This window comes from Sus scrofa, chromosome 3 (assembly GCF_054392235.1).
Source record: "Sus scrofa isolate SSC_HxYL_T2T_F1_AM1 chromosome 3, Sscrofa_HxYL_maternal_Yorkshire_Landrace_v2.0, whole genome shotgun sequence".
Classification (NCBI taxonomy): domain Eukaryota; kingdom Metazoa; phylum Chordata; class Mammalia; order Artiodactyla; family Suidae; genus Sus; species Sus scrofa.
This window is the reverse complement of record NC_139385.1, coordinates 42,137,347-42,155,878: the sequence shown is the minus strand read 5'-3', so window position 1 is coordinate 42,155,878 and position 18,532 is coordinate 42,137,347. Positions and strand designations below refer to the sequence as shown.

At 44.9% G+C, this 18,532-nt stretch overlaps 2 protein-coding genes across 26 annotated transcripts in view; one reads left to right on the top strand and one right to left on the bottom strand.

Annotated features, from left to right (window-relative positions):
- Positions 1 to 18,532, top strand: part of RBFOX1 (RNA binding fox-1 homolog 1) — a 2,264,635-nt gene that overhangs the window by 1,486,446 nt on the left and 759,657 nt on the right. The window lies entirely within an intron of this gene.
- LOC146404562 (uncharacterized) lies at positions 15,030 to 18,497 on the bottom strand. Its single transcript, XM_085017670.1, has 2 exons — positions 17,368 to 18,497; positions 15,030 to 17,237 (listed from the first exon to the last, which is right to left on the bottom strand). The coding sequence occupies exons 1-2, from the start codon at positions 17,788 to 17,790 to the stop codon at positions 17,232 to 17,234; spliced, it is 429 nt and encodes a 142-aa protein (XP_084873796.1). The 5' UTR covers positions 17,791 to 18,497; the 3' UTR covers positions 15,030 to 17,231.

Below are 18,532 nucleotides of genomic sequence, written 5' to 3'. Positions count from 1 at the left end.
AGGGATTAGGCCACAGACGTCTTTGGGGCAACCGTGAATCTGTCTACCACCCTCTCTAAAGATATGCACCCTGTGTCATGCATTTGGAGCCAGCAAATACAGGTTTATATTGAGTCTCTGCCACCTGGAAGCTCTGGGCCTTGCATGGGATATAAAATCTTCCTGGACCGGTTCTCTCTTCCGCAAAATAGGAGTGAGAAATCATGCAGTGAAGATGGAGGAGCAGGAAGCCCTATGCCTGATCACGTACATGCTTGGCAGCTGGAGGTTGTTAGAATGACTGTTGTTGGTTTCACCCTTATCTGTGATATTTCCCCCAACACACTCCAAGTCTAGCCCTTCCCTATTGCCTGCAGCCAGCAAGCCAACAGCTTGCCCGAAGCAAGATATGCAGTATAGACTGCCAGTGCTGACCATCCCATGCCCACAGTGTCTGCCTTTATCTTAGCGCCTTAGCTCATTTTGTTTGGGCAGGATTTGCTTTCTGTTTGCTTAGCCAACTGCATGAGGCATTTCTGATTTCTTGTAGCGCTCCACAGGCAGATCCCCCTTCAAAGCAAGACTGTTGTTTGTTTGGTTTATTTACCTTCTGTGCATTCATCTTGCCTCCGGAGGTACCACATCTCCAAAGAGAGAATACTGAGCACAGAGATTGTACTCTGGGTAGCTTGAAACTTTGAGGGTGTGCGGGGAGGGGAGCCACCCTGGCGGGGTTCTGAGGGTCCTGGTGGAAATCCAGAAGGAGGAAAAGCAGAGTGGAGTAGAAGGTAGGAAAGGGGGAGTCTGATAATCCACAGCAGTGGTTCATGCCTTTTCACCAGAGTCCCAGAAAAATGTTGGGAGTTGGGCATGGGCATCTATTGAAGGGCAAAGCATAACCACTGGATTTCCAATTTGTCAGCTCTATCCTTTACGCTTCTGGCAAGTTCCCAGGTGATGCTGACAGTGCCTTTGGAGGACCTCTGGGCTAGTGTGAGATGTCTACCCTCTGTGAGTAGAACTGTCTCAAGATCCTTTCCAGCCTCAGAGCTCTGATAGATCAGATTTCAAGGTGCTGGGACTGTCTGGAGAACTATATGAAATGTTTTCCCAGTTTTGAATTTGCTTCTTGCCTGCAAAGAGTTTCTAGTCAAATCAGAGAAAGGAGAAAATGCATGCCAGAGAAGCAGCTGGAAATTTTCTGTCCTAGAGAGACCCCGAAACTGGGCTCAGGCCTCACTCTCTCTTTGAAGCCGTCCATGACCTATTACAATCAAAACTCTCTCTCTTTTATCCTGTGTTCTGGGCAAACCTCCCTTCTCCTGGCCCTTGTCAGACCAGACACCATGTAGGAAGGTATATGCTTCCCCCCCCCGGCTTCTTCTTCCATTAAACCATGGATGCCTGAGTTTTGCCATTCATTTTAGCTGCATATAGTAAGTGCTCACTAAATGCCCAAGAAGTGAATGCATGCATGAAGGGCCAAATGAGTGATGAGCATGACAAGCTGAACACGGAGTCCCATGAGAACAAGAGATTTGCACTCCTCCCAAGGGAGAAATCCCCCTTTATTAGGCAGCCTTTATGGGCATCATAAAGAAACACCTGCTAATATCGTATGACCCTGGAGATTGAGTCACATGATCAAACCTAGCTGCAAAGGATGCTGGGAAGTGCAGTTCTCTTTCTGCCAGTGGGAGGGTGGAGGTAGGGGAGGTAATACAGGTTAAAAAGAAAGAAGGTAAGAGTGGGTATTGGACAGGCAGCCAGCAGCCTCTGCCAAGTGAGGGATGGGATTCGGACGGGATTCTGGAGGATAGAGGAGAGGGGAGAGAGGGCCCCCAGTGGGAGGTCCATGTTGGAAAACAATGTATGTCTGCCCTCAAGGCCTTCTGCGGGTTATTTAAATAGAGAAATGCAAAAACGGGATTTCAGAAATTGTTCTCCATCCACCTATTTAGATGAAGTAAAATGGTACTTTTAACTCATTTCCACAATTACAGGGCTGTGTGTCTTGCTCTGCAAAACTTCCCATTTGCATAAAGCCAGTGGTCTGTTTAACACCCCTGTGAGGGTGAAGCCCCGGCCAGTGGCCACTGTGTCCACACTACCTGCCCCACCCCCACCCCACCTCCCCCCGCTGCACTGTCCATCCTCACCAACCCACAGTGCCTTGTGATGGAGTTTTTTCCCCTGGCACCCCCACCAGACCCTGAGCACACTGACATCAAGCCTCACCCCCAGTCCCGCCCCTAACTGCATCTTCGCACGCCCAGCCCTTGGCACAGTGCCTGGTACCCAGCTCATCCTTTGAAGGAGAGTCAGCATCATCTCCAGGCCTTCCCCAGAGATGCTCAAACCCTGGGGGCCTGGGAGTCCTGGCATAACTGCCATTCGGAGGTCCTGGTTGTGCCCCCTGGTCTTTCTCAGAGAGGCCTTTTGAGGGCCCAGCCCCAGGCCTCACCCTCTCTGCCATCCTCTCCTACACAGAGCTTCTGGGCAGCCAGCAGTTAAGTCCATTGTGGGGAACCACTGTGTGTGAAACACGCGGCGACAGCAGGCATGCAAAACTACTTCCCTGCCCTGCATGGGGCATAATTGTATTTTCAGGGAGGGCTGATCTATTAGCCAGGTGTAGGTCTCAACTGTGTAACTTTTATAAAGGAAACACTAAAGGCCTCTTGGGGTGAAGGATATTGTAATTATGGATGATTTATACTCTGCAGCTAATGCATGCATTGCACTTTATGAGAATGTTCTACTTGACGTGGCCAGAAACATTAAGCAAAAGCAGTGTTGTGGCCCAGGTTGGAAACCCATCTTTTGTTTTATGGCTAATCCGTCCAGCGCTAAAATATTTGGAATGATCGGTCTGCATGCTGCTGTGAAGGAAATGTGAACATAATAAGCGCCTTTCTGATTTCAGACCAGATCGTAATTTCCTTCTAAAAGGCCTCACTGCGTTTAGCGTATTTATTCCTCAGTGGATTGTTGGCTGCATATTGCAGTACGAAAGAAAATAATAATAATAGTAATTTGAGGGCTAAGCGGGACCTTTGTGGCTGTCTAGCCCAGGGTATCCCAACACCGGTATTACAGTGTTGACTGGTAAATGACTGGTTCTTATGATTGAAGTAGAGCTGATTTACAGTGTGGCGTTAATTTCTGCTGTACCACAAAGTGGTTCAGTTATATGGCCTTTCTCCTTGTAACCCTATAGGCTATCACAACTTTTCTTGGTCATCATCTCACCTGCAACCGTTCTGCCACTTCCTGCTTATGCATCCCTCCTTAAACTGTATTTCCTTCCAGCTGCTTTTCTGCCCACCCAATTCTTACCCATCCTTGAAAACTGGATTTCATCTTGTACCTGGGCCATGATTTTTCCCTCTTTTTGACTGCTACAAGTCAGTTGAAAAAAAGGAAAGGAATAAAGTATATTCTGCTGATAATTTTCATAGTTATGTTGTAGGATACATGTTTACATGGGTAGAACGTAGTGTTCTGAGCAAATGTATAGACGCTCCTATACCCTATTGAAGTTAAAAGCCAAACGTATGTAGTTTCTTAGAAACTCAATACACTGCCCTTGTCCAATCATGTTGTCTTGGACCGCTAAACATTTCATCAAGCCCATATGGATGTCTCCATTTGCAGACAGGCTTTATAGCTCTCTCCATTTCCACTGCACACTTAAGTGCTAATCATAACAATAATGGCAACTATGTATCACATACCTACTATATTGATAGAAATGTATTACATGCCCAATTTCTTTTCATATGCATTGTAAATGCAGCCCATCTATACTGTCTCATACCAGAGCCACCGGCCACGTGGGGCTGCTGAGCACCTTGAAATGTGCCTATTCCAGACTGAGAGGTGCTGTCCAGGTAAACTGTATCCCAGATTTCAAAAGCATCATGTGAAAAGAATGGAAAATATCTATTCACAGTTTTCAGATTAATTAAAGGTTGAAATGAGAATATTTTCATAATATTTTGTTAAATGAAATACATCATTAACTTTTATTTCACCTGTTTCTTATTTACTATTTTCTTTTCTTTTCTTTTTCTTTTTTGGTCTTTTTAGGGCCACACCCACAGAATATGGAAGTTCCCAGGCTAGGGGTCAAATTGGAGCTGCCAGCCTATGCCACAGCCACAGCAATGCAGGATCTGAGCTGGGCCTGCAACCCACACCATTTGCTTATTTTTTTAAATTGAAGTATAGTTGATTTGCAATGTCATGTTAGTTTCAAATGTATAGGAACGTGTTTCAGTTTTATGTATATATATATAATCTACATATAGATATATCACATATATATCTACATGTAGATGTATATGTGTGTGTGTGTATTTATATATACATATGTATATTGTTTTCCAGATTCTTTTCCCTTATAGGTTATTACAAAATATTAAGTGTTGTTACCTATGCTATACAGTAAGTCCTTATTGTTTATCTATTTTATATATAGCAATGTATATATATCAATCCCAACCTTCTGATTTACCCCTTCCCTCTCTCCCCTTTGGTAATCATAAGTTTATTTTCCATGTGAATCTCTTTCTGTTTTCTTATTTACATTTTCTTGCTGTGGCTATTAGAAATGTAAAATTGTATCAGGGGCTCACATTATGTTTTTAGTGGACAGCCCTGCTGTAATATGTATTGTCTCCATTTTACCGATCAAGAAATGGAGGTTTTAGTCCCCAAAGTCAGTATAAAGAGTACACCCAGCATTCCACATGGAATTGGACTCCCTTCTATTAGTGCTTTATTCAGTCCATCCTTCGTGATGGGTTGATTATTAGCAGGTACAACACATCAAATGAATGCATCACCCCCTTCATCTCTCATCACATGACTAACAAGTTCATTTCCACTATTATTTCTTTGGAAGACCTCCATGAGTCTTTAAGACAACTGCAGGAGGCTGACTTGGCCTTTTCCTGGTTCTAGACATCACCTCTCCATGACACAAGAAACGACCTAGTCACTCAATTCTGTTCTCCCTCATCTCACATTTTACCCATCAGCAGCTTTGGAAACTAGCATTTCTACAGTCTTTCCAACTATTAATATTATTTTTCTTTTTGCAAATGATTTTTTGGTTTGTTTCTTTGTTTTCAAGGTCCCAGGACAGACTGAATCTCTGTTCTTGATTTGTATTTATGTGGAAAATCCCAGTTATAGCCTTGGTTCCTATTCTTGCTGCATAGAGTCTGTCCTGGCTATTGTATGTTGAGTCAAGTTATTAGGGTACTCACTCGTAACAAGCACACTCAGGAGGGGACACAGCACCTGGTGTCAAAGCCAGTCTGGTGAAACTAGTACATGGGATCATAGTGAAACAGTTTCTGAACGTGAGCGTAGCTCTATATTGTATAAAGACATTTTTAAAATGCTTTCGTCCTTGATGTGCTCCACTTGGGGAATACATCCATTTCTGTCTCCTCCTTCTTTAAATCAGAAAGGAAGGAAGTGAGTCGGTGGAAATATTTTGCCCCAAAGGAAGATCAATGCTAATACTGTTCATTTTCCTAAGTGCAGCCCTCTCTCCCGGCATGAAAGGAGTGAGATCGAACACAAGCTCCCTCCCTGTCTTCTACACGCAGGCAAGGGCTAAGATATTCCAGATTGAATTTGCTCATCTTGAAGTGGGGGCTGTACAGTATTTGATGAATAGACTCTCTGCATCGCTTTGCCGGGAACTTCAGCATCCCAGGTGGAAATATTTCATAACCTCAGTGCACTCCTTCCCCCAGCTGCAGACAATCAGCTGCCTTTCACAGAAGAGTGTCCTGAGTAGGACTTGCTTCATCCTTCATCGGGAATTCTGGAAAAGTACCAGGGAGGATGGAAAGCTGGCACAAGGCTTCAGAGGGATGCAGGCATCCTGCGTATCTCTCTATGGCTTTGTTTCCCAAGGAGGGTCTCAGGGGGGACCTGTAGGAGACCCACTTAGAAATCTGTTAAGCATGCAGATGTGGGGGTTCCACTCCAGACCTACTGAGTCAGATCATCTGGGCTTGGAGCCAGTGCATCTGAATCTTTATCAAGCTACCCAGGTGATCCTGGCACCTGCTAACATTTATAAACTATGGCTATAGGAGGACTTCATAAATACCAGGTAAAGCCATCTTAAATCCAATCAAATTAATTGTTAATTAAATAAATGTCTGCCTGAATCCTCAATTCGTAACTTTCATGTTGCAATTCCCTCCCCACCTCCAGAGGCATCAATTAATGAATGAGTAACCTGGGACATAAACATGAATTGCTTATTTTCTGAAACCCTCTCCCCTCTTGGTGAGAATCCCACCTAACGAGAGAGATCTGTGGTCCTTCCAGAGAAAGAAATTACTCCCTGACCTCTGAATGCAGATAAGCTGAAGCAACAATTTCCTGTTTACATGATGCTTAATTAATTAATTAATCACAGGCATGGAAATATGCACGGGCATTGAGTATAGGCATTTGTCATCAATAAACACATATTTTGATTTCAAGAAATGCAGACTTAGCCCTTCCCCCAAGTAAGAGATGATGAAAGAGAAGGAGAAGGGAATGGAACAGGAGAGGAAGAAAAACACTCTAATTGGCTATAAGAGGTCTTGTGTTAAGCATCATTTCTCTATTTAATCATAGCTTGTGTTTATTGAGTGATTCCTATTTATCATGGATTTTACATGTGTTCACTTCTCCAGATTAATTCCTCAAAATAACCTTATGGGGTACTATAATTAGCTGCATTTTGTAGCTGAAAACCCAAAACCAAATCAAAACAAAACCTGAAGTACAGAGCATTGTAGTAAGCTTCTCAGCATCACACAGCTCATAAGTCAACGTGGGAACCACAGTCCAGCACCCATAGTCTTAAATGCACCTCTGTAATCCTTCCGCCATGAAGCTTGTTTTAAAAGAAACACTGGTATACATGACTGAAAATCCCCCTGACGTCATTGAGAGTGGGAGCTGGAAATCAATATAGATGATTGTGGTAGGGTCTCCAGAGAAACAGAACCAATAGGATATGTGGAGACATATAGAAGGAGATATATTATGAGAGTCTGGCTCATATAAGTATGGACACTGAGAGGTCCTGCCATTTGCTGTTTGCACGTGGGAGGCCCAGGAGAGTAGGCAGTGTAGGTTCCATTCAAACCCAGGAGCCTGAGGGGACTCATGGAGTAAGTCCTGGTCCTAGTCTGGGTCCTAAGGCCCCAGAACCAGGAGCCCTGATGTCTCAGAGTAGGGGAGACGTGTAAGCTCTGAAAATAAAGAAGAGGCAGGAGGCTGGGGCGCTGAGACTTCAAGCAAGTTTTATTGACCAACAGACCGGCCAGGAGCACTGAGAGAAAACTCAGGCTCCCCGCCACTTAGGGAGCAGTTAGTTATATAGCAAAAGAAGTACTTTTTATTTTTAGCACAGCTTTGTTCTTGGGGGAAGTCAGTATTCAAGGGTGAGGGGGAGACAGTCTCCTTAATGTGGGTAATGGTTTGGAGTAGGTGTAGGGGGAAGTTGTAAAGAAACATCCCATGACAAATGACTGTTTAACTGGTCTCCAAGACAGCTCATTGTTGGGAGAGGGATCAGCCTTCTAGATTATAAGTCTGATTAGAGTTTTGGTGGCGCCTCGCAAGTCCTGTCTGATTCCCCACTTGAGAAGGTGGATGTCCCAGTTCCAGCAAGAGGGCACATTTCTCTCTCTTCCATGTATTTTGTTCTTGTCTGGCCCTCCGATTGGGTGAGGTCCACCAGCAAGGGGGAGAGCCGTCTCGTCTACTCAGCCTACAGATTCAAAAACTAATCTCTTCCAAAAACACTGTCACAGACACAGCCCAAAATAGTGTTTTATCGGCGACCTGGGCATTCCTTAGACCAGTCAAATTGACACCCCAAATCAGTTATCGCCACGATAAACCCACTGATGCTGTAACTGGGAGGGATCATTTACAGCATGGGGAAGGAGAAGGATACCCAGGAGGCTGAATGACTTGGCCATGATACAGCTGTGATGAGGTCTCCAATCTTCTGCCTGAAACCAGAGCCCTTTCCACTGTCTCTCTTGCTTCCTCAAGGCAGGAATGACTTATTTAAGTTGATCTTTAGGAAGCTAGATCCTAGTGTTAATAAAGCACCAAGGACACCAGAGGCTTTTGTGTTGGTTTCCTAAGGCCGCTGTAACAAATGGCCACAAATGGGGTAGCTTGAAACAAGAGAAGGGTGTCCTTTCGCAGGTGTGGAGGCTACTTGTCCAAAATCAAGGTGTGAGGATGGTTCCTTCCAGAGGCTTAGGGAGAAAAGACTCCCAACCTCTCTCTCTCTTAAGTTCTGGTGGCTCCAGGTGATCCTGCCATTCCTGGCTTGTGGCTGCATCAGTCGCATCTCTGTCTCCATCTTCACATGGCCTTTGCTCCTGCACCTGTGTGTGTCCTCTCAGCTTTGTCTAGGGACACTCCTCATTGGATCTAGGGCCCACCCTAAGTCCAGGATGACCTCATCTCAAGATCCTTAGTATAATCACATCTGCAAAGACCTTATTTCCAAGTAAGATTTCATTCACAGCTATCAGAGGCTGGGATACAAACATATCTTTCAGAGGACACTGTTCAACCCCCCTGCTATGACTGGCAGAGAACAGATTCTGGGGCTGCACTTCAGAGAGTGGAGTATAGAATCTCAGGGGGTCGTGGGGAAGCCTGCAGACCTCAGAGCTTTGCAGACCTTGGTTCAAGCTCAGTGCCATTCACTGGCTGTGTGACCTTGGCTGCATTTCTGAAAGTCCCCAAAGTACCATTTCTTCATCTGGGAAGTGATATTACTACTGACTTCACCAAATGCATGCATATTCCATCCTGTGCTACAAATCACCGCACAGTGAATAGCTTGACACACATTTATTATCTCACAGTTTCTATGGGTCCGATCTTAGTGGAGTTTGGCTGAATTCAGCTGGATCCTCTGCCCAGGGTCTCACAAGGATGAAGGGCACAGGTCAGGTGGGCTGTGTTCTCACCTGGAGGCTTGACTGGTGATAGATGTGCTTCCAAGCTCAGTAGGGTGGTTGATGCAATTTATTTCCTTGTGATTGTGAGCTTGAGGGTCTTGGCTTCTTGCTGGTGCTTGGCCAGAAGCAGCTCTCAGCTCCTAGATGCTGCCATCAGCACATCAAGACCAGCTAGTTTTCCTTCCCCCTTGACCTTCACCAGTGACTCTCTCATGACATGGCAGCTTGCTTCTTCAAGCCCAGCAGTGGAGGAAGAAACAAAATTATCTGTGTATCTGTGTATCTAGCCATCTGTCCATCTATCCATCCGTCTGTCTGTCTGTCTGTCTGTCTATCTATCTATCTATCTATCTATCTATCGTCTCTCATAATCATAGTCTGACTTTCCATCACCTTTGCCACATTCTATTGATTGGAAGCGAGTCACAAATCCTGCCTACATCCAAGTAAAGGACATTACACCAGGGCATGAACACCTGAAGTCAGGTATCATTGAGGATCACTTGAAAGCCTGTCTACCTCACTGAAATATCGTATGAATTAGAACAAGCACAAAGCTCCTAGCATGATACCTGACACCCAGAAGATCCTTAATGCATCTAATTGCTCTCATTCACTGGTAGCTGTAATTATTAGCCAGATTCATCACCAATCTGATTTCAGCCAGCTTGTATTCCCACACAGGCTGTGCACTGCCCAGCTCCAGGAGGCGCCATCCGCATGCGGCACGGTGTGACCCCCAAGATACATGAAACTCAGTGGTTCTTGCTGATAGGGAAATCTAAGGCATGGACTAGACCTCAGAAAAGCATGAGGTCTAGTTCTAAATTAGAATGCACTGGCTTTTGTTTCTGAGTACTGAGTGGTAACGGGGAATCTCGTTTACTGCTGCCCAGGGCTGGCTGGCTTTTAGAACCCCCGCCAGTCTGCCCAGTGCAGTGAATGCAGTCTTTTGCTCTCTGCATTAGCAGACTGTAACACCTCTTCCTGAATTTAAGAGTGGTTGCCAGTCTTTCTGTTTGTTTTCTTTGCAGTATTTTTCCACAATGAACATGCTTTATTTTCCTATGTCTGGGTTTAGATTCCCAGCAAAGAGGTGGCTTGTATTTCAAGGGATAAATGAATCTGTAATTCTTTTACTTGCTGGCTGTTGAATGTGAATTTTATAGCCCTTCTAGGCCAGGTGAGTGTGGAGTGAACTCAGACCAGGTTTTAACCTGATAGCCTCCACCACTCCAAAAATTCGGAAGCCTCTGAGAAGGTAGAAGCATCTTCCTCCAATCGCCTTATTGTATGGCAACTATAAATAACCAATGGGTAAGCCAGCCTTCATCTCCAGGTAGGGACTAAGTTAGAAGGTGCCATAAAGCACAGATGTTGTGAACATCCACATTTCCAGGTGTGCTTCAGTGACATTAAACAATGTATCTGTATTTCCTTTGGTCGTTGTTGGTGATGGCTAGCAAGAACACAACCAAATATGGTGATTTGAAGAGAGTTTAACAAACAGGATGCTTATCTCTCTATGGGTATAAGGGAACCAGAAACAGTGAGTGCCCTGGGCTATTCAAATAAAAGATGTTGGAGTTCCCGTCGTGGCGCAGTGGTTAACGAATCCGACTAGGAACCATGAGGTCGCGGGTTCGATCCCTGCCCTTGCTCAGTGGGTTAACGATCCGGCGTTGCCGTGAGCTGTGGTGTAGGTTGCAGACGCGGCTCGGATCCTGCGTTGCTGTGGCTCTGGTGTAGGCTGGTGGCTACAGCTCCGATTCAACCCCTAGCCTGGGAACCTCCATATGCCGCGGGAGCGGCCCAAGAAATAGCAACAACAACAACAACAAAAGACAAAAAAAGACAAAAGACAAAAAAAAAAAAAAAAAAAAAAAAAAAAAAAAAAAAAAAATCAAATAAAAGATGTTATCACCCTTAAGCCTGGAGGACAATGAAGGGCAGTGGTTTCCAGAACTCAGAGGGGACAGGGAGGCAGCTGGCCTAAAACTCTTGGGAATAAATACCCTGGCTTCCCCTCCTTCCTCTCTCCTCACTTGCCTGAACTCCCCATTGGTCCAGACCAACAACTTGCAAGAAGGACTTGCATCCTATTATGATGCCCTGCTGGTCATCCTCCAGGGCAGGCAGCCATGGGCAGAGGATGGATCTGCAGGGGTGCCTGGAGGAAGGCAGCGCACCCCCTGCCCATCACCCCTACATGTATCCCTTCCGGGCTCTGAAGTGCTAGGGGACCAGGGAAGCGGTCAGAATCACAGACATCGGAGTCCTTCCAGGGCTCTTGTCTGACACTCAGAACTGAATTGTCTCAGGGGGCACACTGTTGCTGAACCTCAGCATCTGTCCACCAGTGCTGAATAGAAATGTGGACACAGAGTGTTAGGTGAAGGAGAAAAAACAAATAGCTTTATTGCTTTGACAGGCAAAGGAGGCCACAGCAGGCCCCCTAAAGACTGTGTCCCCCTTTGGAAGAGACTAGGAAGTGGGTATTTTATTTATTTATTTTCACTAGCTTTTATTTTATTTTATTTTATTTTTTGCTTTTTTTTAAGGGCCACACCCTCAGCATGTGGAAGTTCCCAGGCTAGGGGTCAAATTGGAGCTACAGCTGCCAGCCTAAGCCATAGCCACAGCAATGCAGGATCCAAGCTGTGTCTATGACCTACACCACAGCTCACGGCAACACCAGATCCCAGACCCACTGAGCGAGGCCAGGGATTGAATCTCATGGATACTAGTTGGATTCATTTCCACTGTGCCACAATAGGAATTCCCTGGTTTTTATTTTATTAAAAAAAATTTTTATTATAGTTGATTTATGATGTTCTGTCAATTTCTGCTATACAGCAAAGTGACCCAGTTATGCATATATACATACACATTCTTTTCCTCAAATTATCTTCCATCATGGTCTGTCTATCACAACTGATGATGGATATAATTCCCTGTGCTATACAGTAAGACCTCATTACTTATCCATTCTAAATGTAGTAGTTTATATCTACTAACCCCAAACTCCCAGTCCATCCTAGTCCCTCCCCCTACCCCTTGGCAACCACAAGACTGTTCTCTACGTCCATGAGTTTGTTTCTGTTCTGTAGATATGTTCATTTGTGTCATATTTTAGATTCCACATATAAGTGATATCATATGGTGTTTGTCTTTCACTTTATGTCTTCACTTAACATGAGAATCCCTAGTTGCATCCATGTTGCTGCAAATGACATTATTTTGTTCTTTTTTATGGCTCAGTACTATTCCATGGTATAAGTGTACCACATCTTCTTAACCCATTCATCTGTTCATGGAAGTTTAGGTTGTTTCTACACCTTAGCTGTTGTGAATAGTGCTGCAATGAACAGAGGGGTGCATGTATCTTTTTGAATGGAAGTTTTGTCCAGAAATGTGCCCAGGAGTGGGATTGCTGGGTCATATGGTAGTTCTATATTTAGTTTTCTGATGTACCTTCATACTGTTTGAATAGGCAGTGGTTTTATAGTTTGGGAGTAAAAAAATGGGGCTGCAGATAAGGATCAGGGTAGAAGCAAGCTTTCCTTCTTCTTCAGAGTTGGTGTTCACTGGCCCCTGGACATGTTCTGGTGGTCCTCCTCTCTGGCTTTCATTTGTTGGGGGTTTCAGTTCTGCAAATATTGTTATGTATATTCCTTGAAGAGGAACCAGGACCCTGCCCCAAGGCTGCACTATTGTCTCTTGATGGCTCCTCCCTGGTCTCTGCATCCCCTCCCTTCCCTAATTAGCAACTGTTTGAACCTGACCTTTGGAACTTGGAAGGTCATGGAGGCTAAAGCCTATTCCTTGCAAATAAGAAATGGGGGACACAGAAAGGCCAGTGCCCAGGAGCTCTGCAGTGTCCTGCTTGGTTTATTACATGCTGATAAAGCTAAAGGACTTTTTAGGAAAGGGCACCCAGGCAGAAAACAGTAGATTTAGAGAATCCGGGAGAACTGCTCTGCCACATGGCTTGGAATCTCTGGTTTTATGGGAATGGGGTTAGTTTCCAGGTTGTCTCTGTCCAATCATCATGTTTGGCCCATATTTGATCTGGCTCAGGGTCCTTCCTGGTGGCCTGCACACCTCTCAGCCAAGATGGAGTCCAGCGCCAAGGATCCTGGGGGGTTGGTCATCTCCTCCCTCCCATTGGCCCCTCCCATGCCCTCTCCTTAATCCTCAGGGCAGCACCACGTTCCTTATTCAAGCCTCCTGCTGTGAGACAACTCAGGCAAGTGGCTGCCATCCTGGCTGGCCAAGGTGGGCAGATTCAGTCAGCAGTTCCCTAACACAATAATTAAGCATGGTCCTTTAGATTCAAATAAATGTCCCATCACCTACAAGCCATGCGGCTGTAGCAAGAGACTCAATCCTTTTGAACCTGCTCTTCCCCACCTACAAAAGGATGTGACTCAAGTCCTAGCCTCTTGGTCTTAACATGGTAACTACTCCCATCCTCCTCCCTTTCCATGGGTCCTTGTCCTCCCCTAGCACTTATCATTGGATATACTCTACAGTCAGTCACTCTTTTTTATTGTCTCAAACCCTCCCTCCTCCAACTAGAATGTGAGTGTCACGAAGGCAGAGATTTGGGTGTTTTACTCACGGGCAAATCTTCAGTGAAAAAGCCATCACTGGCACATAGTAGGTCATCCATAAATACTTGTGATAGGGATGGAGTAGGATAGTTGTAGACGTCCCAGTAGGGGACCATAGATAAAGAGGGAAAGCTAGAGAACTTTGAGAGACCACTGTTAAGTTAGTATTTGCTCAAGAAAGCCATCAGAACGAAGCAGGCTTGCTTAACTATAAAGCCATAAATAAAAGGCTTAGGTCATTAAGGGAAAGATAAAATGAGGCCTGCATTCAAGTTCTGCAAGATAATGATCCTTAGGACCAAGGACAGGGATTTAAAGGAAACATGACCTTCCAAAGATGGAGACCCTCATCATACAGGAACCTGAGATGATACCACATATTTTAGCATCTGTTACCACCTGATCTGAACAAGCACCATGACAGTCCTAGTTTGACCTCATAGGGTCACATACTTTCTTACCAGATACAAAGGAGAAGCTGATGATGGAAGCCTGATGTCTACTTGAAGAAAGAGGGAGAGGTTCTTCCCTAACCCTAACGCTAACCCTCCCCACTCTCCTTGAATTATAAAACTGTAGCCCACCTGATGCTCAGGACAGAGCCTCCTTGCCTGCCCGCTTGCATCTCTCACAAAATCCTATCTTAATGAATCTATTTCTTGCTGATCACTTTGTCTCTCACTGAATTCCTTCTGCACCGAGACATGACGAACCTGAAAGCAGTAGTTCCAGACACCGGGTGAGTGATTGTAATTTAAAAACAGTGGGTTCAAGTCCTCTCCTGGCTTCTGACTGGGTTGAGTTCTAAGGGTTGTCAGTTTCATTTGGATGGTTATCAAAATATTTGGATGCCTCAGATGTATTAAAGGCTTGCATTTGATCACATATTTGATGGTAAGTGTGTCAAAGTTGGTTTGTAAACATATCTGCACAGGCTGACAGGCAAAGAATGCAGTCTTCTCCAATAGGTATAATTCCTTGGAAATGTCAGTAAAATAAGCCTCGTCCAGTGATCTGTGGTGAGTTCCTTGTGAAGCTGTATGATTTTTAAACTGTAATTCGATTTCTCTTAAGTCATTTTATGTTGTCGTACAGTCGTGTATTCTTTTATTTTTGCATAAATAACCTAAAGGTATCTTTAAATCCTGGAGGTCAGCTCTCTCTCCACTTTGTCTATGAACCACAACCAAAATGGTCTCCAAATCCGCAATTGCCAATGACTCTGGACATTGAGTTTTGTATCGGGGGACCATGGTTTCTTTGGGGTCCTCACCACTGGACATGTGTCAGAATTTCCCCTGCTTCTGGTCAGATGTAGATTATTAGGTCCAGCAGTTTGGAAGTTGATGGCATTTGCAGTGACCAGAGAGGCTGTAAGCCTGGGAGACTTTTTGGAAAATGGGAGCATGGCGGGTGGGCAGGAACTTCTGCAGACTCTTCAAAAATAATGAGGTCCCCTTCTCCTCCATTACTCTCCTGCGGGGAGCCCAGGGCTCCCTGCTTCTTGAAGGTGGGAAAGGCACAGCTTTGTAGTCTGAAGGAACATCTGTGCATATTTAAGGTAAAGACGCCTTGGCTCTTCTTCCCTTTGAGAATGGGTAAAAGAGAATTCACATCTCAAGGACTCAATGTTTAAATGCTTCTTCTGGGTCCCTTGAGTTCTTAAAAGTAGCATTTCAATCTGGAGCTCTCCATCCCATGCCAATACAGAAAAAAATAAACAGGTAAATAAATTAAAACCCACGTGGCTCTTCTTTATTTTTATTTTTCATTTAAACTCTGTGCTTCCTCCTTGCAGGAATTCCCCCAGGATATGCTAATCTGTGCTTTTCCTTGTTCCTGGAATGTGATTGTTCCCTCCCTCAAGCCTTTGGCAGCCAGCTTTCCCAGAGCAGTGGCTGAAGCACCACCCTTGGTTATTAACCCTTGCATACCTGATTCCCTGAACTCTTTTCTCAAACTCCAGTTTACACAGGCACCCCTTGAAAACCTTGGGGGGCCCCCACCCTCAGATATCTGCATCCCCAGATCTAGGTGGGACTCAAGATTTTGAATTTCTAACTTCCCTGGTCAGGCTGCTGCTGCCAGTCCCTCAAGCTCCAGTGGAAGCAAATGCTTTATCACAGCCTCACTTAACAGGAGGATCTCTTGCAAAAAAATATTTCACCTCTTTCTTTCTTTCCCTACAGACCAAAGCAAGTTCAGAGGCTTCTTTTTTGCTTCCCTTCTGCTGTATTCACTTCTGTGTCCTCGCTGCCTAGAACTGTGCCTGATTTAGAGCCAGGGCTTGATAAACAGGGGCTGTTTCTCAAATAATAATGGTGATTTTGGCCACCATCACCCAGCTTCCCTGCAGCTGGAGGGCAAGTCTCAGGTACAGCAGGAGGCTTATCCATCTTTGTAACTCAGAGCCCTCAGAAGACCTGGAACCTTCAGGTTTCATGGCTGAAGTTTGTTCTGCTGAATTGAGCCAAATTGGAGAGCCAGAAACTTAACACTAAAGGAGATGGATTCCTGTTGATCCCACAGCAGATTGTTTCTGGGTGAAATAATAATCTAGTGCTGCCGATAATGCTGGTGGTGACAATGAGTGCAATTGCCTAAGACGTCCTGCTGAGCTGCCACTTTGCTACTGCAGCTCTTCACCCGCACACCAAGCTCTCCATTATGATTTCCCCAACTTAAGCTGGAACCCCCAGCTGATTGAGAGCTGCCACTTTACTCTGTGGCTCTCAAACCCTTTAGCAGATGGCATCATTCTTAGTGTACATGATTAGGTTTCTCAGTGTTGGCTGTGCACTGGCATAGCCTGGGGAGTGTTAGAAAAGATTGATGTCTGGGTCCTACCCTCCAAAGATTTTGATTTAATTGGTCTGGGGATCCCTAGGCGTCATATTTTTCAAACTCACAGCCAAGGTTATGAACGTTGGATCAGAGTGGGGGGGACATGGAGGAAGAGGGAGGGAAGAAAAGAGGAAGAGAGAGCCTTGATTTTTGGAGCCAGCAAGTGACACTTTTAGGGCAGAGATTGCAAGGACTGCTGGCAGCAGAGAACTCAGCTTGTGCTTGAGCAAAGAGCCTTGAACTCAGAAACAAGACTCCTTTAGTATATTAATTATGCAGACTCTTGCCTTCCGTAATCACTTTTTCTGGGGCAACATGGTTGGCCCAAGGAGATTATAAATTCCTTGGGATCATTGATGTGTTAGACAGTTAACCTGTAGCTCCCAAGATCTCTCACGAAATTTCATTTGTATAAGAGTCTTCATAAAATAGCCCTCAAATGTTGGAGGGAGCATGAAGTCAAAGTGGGAAGTAAAGAACTGTAAAGAATGCCAGTCAGTCACAGTGCATATGTGTTCTTCATCATCACAAGTGTTTGCTTTTCTTCTTTTCCTCCACTGTGAATACACACACAGACACACAGAGAACAATAACAAACTGCTAAAAAATCAGCCACTTACCACCGCCATTACCACCGCCATTACCAAGACATCACCATCACCATCCTCATCATCACCACGTTCACCATCATTATCACCAACACCTCCAAGCATCTCCATCATCATAACCATCATCTCCATCATCATCACCATCTCCATCATCATCACCATCATCACCACTATCATAATCATCACCATCATCTCCATCACCATCATCATCACCATCGTCATCACCATCATCATCACCATCAACACCGTCACCATCATTATCATCATCATCTCCATCATCATCACCAGCATCACCGTCACCATCATTATCATCATCATCTCCATCACCATCACATCATCACCATCATCATCACCATCATCACCATCATTATCATCATCATCTCCATCCCCATCTCCATCACCATCACCATCATTATCACTGTCATCACCATCATCATCACCATGGTCATCACCAGCATCTCCAGCATCATCATCTCCAACATCACCAGCATCATCACCGTCACCATCATCATCATCATCTCCATCATCTCCATCACCATCACCATCAGTATCAATATCATTACCATCATCATCACCATCATCACCGTCACCATCATTATCATCATCATCTCCATCCTCATAACCACCATCACCATCATCATCACCAACACCACCGCCAGTATCATCACCATCATCATTGCCATTATCACAACTATAACTTAGAAATGTGGCCCAGTAGAGCATCTGTTGTCAAAGAGCTAGGCAGCAAGTCCCCAAAGCAGATTCATCTCATGTCATTGGGAAGTAAAGATACTCACCGAGCGTCAGACCTGCCCACGCACACACACATGCTGGAGTTCCAAGAGTGCAGATTCGAGTGAGTTAGGGAGATGCCAGGAAAGCGGCTTGCTTCCCCTCTTTCCCAGTCTAGTGTTTTATTCACGGGTCCACACTGCAGCCCTCCAATACTTTATTAAGCATCTTCTGGACACCCCACTACCTTCAGAGCCAACAGCATTCCAGGCTTGGAAGCCAAGGGTGTTCTAAGCACTTCTTGGCTCCTAACTTTCGGCACAGAGGAGTGCGTGCTAAGGGTTGCCAAAGGGGTAGGATGCTGGGAAGACCACTTTGCTGGTAACTTGCAAGGGATGAAGCTCATATTTTTAATTTGTAATATGAAGACAGGGGTGTGGTCCGAGCCCCAGTGCAAGTGTCGCAGTGCTCTAAATGCCATCCACAAGCCACTTCAATGCCTCCGCGGGGTAAACAGCGGCCCTCGGGTACACATCAGAAGTGTGCTTTTCTGTATTCTAAGCAGTTTTTGAGACAGTGTTTTGCTTTATTGCAAACCACAATGTTTTCAGAAGGCTTAAAAATCCAGTTATGACTATAGCTGTGAGGGAAAAGGTCTGCATGGTGCCGGGGAAATTTAATTTTTAGCTTAAAAAAAAGTACCACCAAATTCAATTTTTCTCACATTTAGGGA